General features: G+C 33.1%; 1 protein-coding gene across 1 annotated transcript; it reads left to right on the top strand.

Annotated features, from left to right (window-relative positions):
- Positions 1-231: 231 nt before the first annotated feature.
- LOC123539697 (uncharacterized) lies at positions 232-1,150 on the top strand. The gene is made up of 3 exons (XM_045324423.2): positions 232-243; positions 703-843; positions 965-1,150. Exons 1-3 carry the CDS (start codon positions 232-234, stop codon positions 1,148-1,150), a joined length of 339 nt encoding a protein of 112 aa, XP_045180358.2.
- Positions 1,151-4,215: the final 3,065 nt, after the last annotated feature.

Below are 4,215 nucleotides of genomic sequence, written 5' to 3'. Positions count from 1 at the left end.
TATTATAAATCATCGGTGCTAACAGGGCATTCGCGTACAAAACAAGCAGAATGGTTTTGACTCGGATAAAACAGGTCTAAGAAATTGGTAAATTTACAGATTTTCTGTAAAAACACAGATAATCTGTAAATATACATAATCACTGTTCTGTAAAAACACAGACAAACAGCATGATTTCTACGTGCGGCACACGAAATTTCTTTTCCGCAAATTGGAATGTTGAATGGCAACATGGAAACAAAGGTAAGAACACATGTATACAACTTTTTGTTACAAAAAATGGCTATTTACGATTATTTTGGTGTTTTCTCATACATATATAACATATAGAATAGAGAACTGAGCTTAACAGTATCAAATTCACCATAAATTACTAGTTTTGCTTCCGTGTTTGTTGTTGTTGTCAGCCATGTCAAATTTTCAGTCACGTGGTTGCAGACTGGTTTCGTTTTAATGTTATCAATGCAGCAGCAGCTTGGAGCTTGATTTCTTAACCAAACGCAGTTATCTTTCTTGATTCTTAAGCACATATTAATTAAAAAGTTGTAATAGTTTGCCTATATACTTATCATAAATTGATGTGATATCTTAAATATTTGTAAAAACTGATCATACAAAATAATTAAAAATGAGTATATGTATGACATATAAAATCAATGTATATTTCTGTACTTCTAGTGAAAGTACCAATTCGGAACCAAGAGAGTAACCTCTCATGAAAAGGGCAAATGTCCTGAGCACGCATTAACAAAAAGAAGAGGAAAAGTTGAGGTCAAGTACATAGAAGATAAGAATAAACGAAATCAGACTCGCAGCACACGCAAGACTGGACTGTTTAAAAAGGTATATTATAATATTAGTTTTCTCCTTTGCAAATCAACTAATTATCTTTGACGAATATGAAATTTACCGATGTTAATAATTTCAAAACAAGTAGTTGAATATTTTCAATATTCCATTTCAGGCACTTGAGTATGCTACCATGACAGGAGACAGTACCAGACTGGAGATAAGGGATGAATACTTTGACTCATTTGAAGAAGGGCTGGTTTCAGACCAATCAAACGCCGATGTTGTCATTACAGAGGTTAGTCGGATTCCTCCTGTTCCGCATTATTTTCTGAAATATATATACACCTATATAAGTTAAGTTCACAATTTTTATAAATGTATTTAGGATATATTTTTATTCTTCTTTTTTATTTGTAAAAAAAAAATGTAAAAAACAGCATGGTATTGTTTTAGTACGTATTTGTCTTAACCGATAACGTCTGAAAATTAAAACGTAATAAAATAAATAATGTTACTTTCATGTAACATCGGTTGTTATTATTACAAATATGTTAATTGTGGTATATACTTATGTAATTAAATCATGTAATCGCGGGAAATGTTTCCATTTTATATAGAATCAGCCGCCGGAAGATAACAATAAATCGGCTGGATGTTCCAATGCCGCGATGTCACCAAAGGCGGTAAAGGCAGCAAAGGACCACATTAGTACAACAGATTCAGAAATCCAGTGCAGTTTGATAGATACAGTTGGTAACAATTTTGGAAATGAACGCTTTTGCAGGGTATGTGGAAGAGATTATGAGGCTGACACCAGACAATAGCAGAAACTTTGGATAGGCTGCACGCAAGATGATTGTGATTACTGGCTACACGTGAAGTGTTTGCTTGGTAAAAGCAAAAAGATTACACCTAAGTTTTGTCAATGCATGCCTTATCTCTGTCCTTTCCACCGTGATTAAATTGAAGTTATTCGTAAATTGTACTTTTTTCTTTACCTAGGGTAGCATTTCTGTTTGTGATGTCTTGCAAACACTGCACGACTTCTCTGTAAAATGTCAGCAATATATTTTTCTTTCCATTTTTGACGTCCTTTGACCACTGCTGAGTTAAAACTGTTGATTCTTCTATACCTCCGGCATCATGTATGCCCTAAAACATAATTTATGTTTTTAATGAACAACATTTATACATGTATATTCAAAATTTGGTTTGTTCAGAGACAGGTAAAAATGGATGTTATGAAACACACTGCCAATCTCAGGAAAATGAAGTGTGGGATTTATATGAACGAAGACTTGACTCCCCTTAACAACACAGTACTTGCTTCGGTTCGACGCAAGGCCCCTGATCAAGTCATTAACAGTTGGTCCTTTGAGGGAAAATTGTTTGCACGTTTCAAAGGGGAGACAACCAATGGTTCGAATGAAAAAAATTACGAGGACACATCATTTGTTAAACAAATAAAATACAAAGATTACATGCACTGGTTGAATCTTCCATGGCCAGAAAGTAACACCGATGTGAAACAGAGCTACAGTGACAAAGTTAAAAAAGGCAATGAACTGATGAACAATCAGAATAAGAAAAAGTGACTGTAAAATAGTTAAAATAAAACACAGTGATCAGTGACAGTAAAATATGTTGAGGGAGTACCTTATTCTATTTACTTAATTTACTCTTGATGATATATTTATTTTATGATATACTTCAGTTAAACTTCTGTTTTTGAACAATACTTACTTATCTTTAATAGTGTATTTATTTATCGAATTCGAGCCAGTAATACAGAGGTTAATATTTCGTACCTCTACAGACGAGTATATAAATTCTATTTTTATATTTAGAAATGTTTAGAACAGTTGCACTTGATTTTTTACATATATATGTACCTCGTTTAAATACATTTGTAAGTCGAATATGATTTTGAGAGCGGAATCTCCATCACCAGATGTTTACATAGATAGGAACGCGCACACGTGCACGCATCGAGATTCGACCTTCCTGCTGTGGATATCAATTTTATTTTTGTCACATATTCTGTTAGTCGTTAGAAATGTTCAGAGGATTAAATTTTCCTCAGATTTTCAACGGCTTTTTTTTAGATCTCTTAAACACACCTATAAGACAAATACGATTTTGATCGGACTCTTTTTTTCAGCAGACGCTTACATAGCAAGGAACGCGCGCACGTGCGCCCACTGGGTTTCTTCTTTGTATATATATATAGAATACTTAGATATAAAACACTGTGTTATAAATGTGTTTGTTTATATGATTTTGAGAGCGGAATCTCCTTCATCAGACGCTTAAATAGATAGGAACGCGCGCACATGCACGCACCGAGATCCCAACTTCCTGCTGTGGATATTAATTATATTTTTTGACACATATTCTGTTAGTCGTAAGAAATGTTCAGGGAATTAAATTTTCCTCAGATTTTCAACGCTTTTTTTTAAGATCTCTTAAACACAACTATATAAGACAAATACGATTTTTGAACGGACTTGTTTATTTTTTCAGCAGACGCTCATGTACATAGCAAGGAACGCGCGCACGTGCGCACACCGGGTTTCGTCTTTGTATATAAATAGTATACTTGGATATAAAGCACTGTGTTATAAATGAGTTTTCAAGTTTACTTGTACTTTGGAAAACACATTCTAACCACTTGAGATGCATAATAAAGTTAAATATATATTACAAACATTATGAAGGCAAATGATTTACTAGTAGATAGCAGTTTTAAGGGAGATAACAAGTAAAAGTATTGAAAAATCTTGACTGTATTTTCTCCCATAACTGTCCATAAAGTTATCCCTCACATTTTAATATGTATACATGTGCGTTTATAACTTTAGAAGGGAGGGGCTATTAAATGGACTTAACTCGTTTGGTTGCTTATTACACTTTTGAAGAAGACAACATGTATTCTTTTCTCAGTTTCGTTTTTCGGGGGAAAAGAGTTGCATACATTTTCTCCATAATTATATACTAGGATCAATCTCAGTTTGAAAGGCAATGAACATTTTTAAAAAGAATTATTTTTATCTGTGTAAGATATAAGTAAATGTACACCAAACAACGAATATTCACTATGTATCATTTGCTATCTACTGTATGTGTTCTTATTGTTATGTTAAGATACATTTAGTACATACGATTGTTATTAATTTGTAATGCCGAACTATCTTTTTGTAAACACTTTCCCTCAATTCTGTGGTTATTGTAGCAGTTTTTAGCGTAACACGACACTATGCGCTGTCAATTTTGAAAATGTATGTTTACATTGTAGCAGTATTTTGAAAGTGAATGTTTATAGAATACCTGCAAATAATTTACCGTAGGGCAAAAGGATCTTAAATGCTATCAATACATATATAGTCCATCTCATAGTTGTTGAAACTGTTGTTTTCTCTTATA

The sequence above is a fragment of the Mercenaria mercenaria genome, chromosome 4 (genome assembly GCF_021730395.1).
Source record: "Mercenaria mercenaria strain notata chromosome 4, MADL_Memer_1, whole genome shotgun sequence".
In the NCBI taxonomy this organism is placed as follows: domain Eukaryota; kingdom Metazoa; phylum Mollusca; class Bivalvia; order Venerida; family Veneridae; genus Mercenaria; species Mercenaria mercenaria.
The sequence above is the reverse complement of the archived record's forward strand: the minus strand, read 5'-3'. Positions and strand labels throughout refer to the sequence as shown.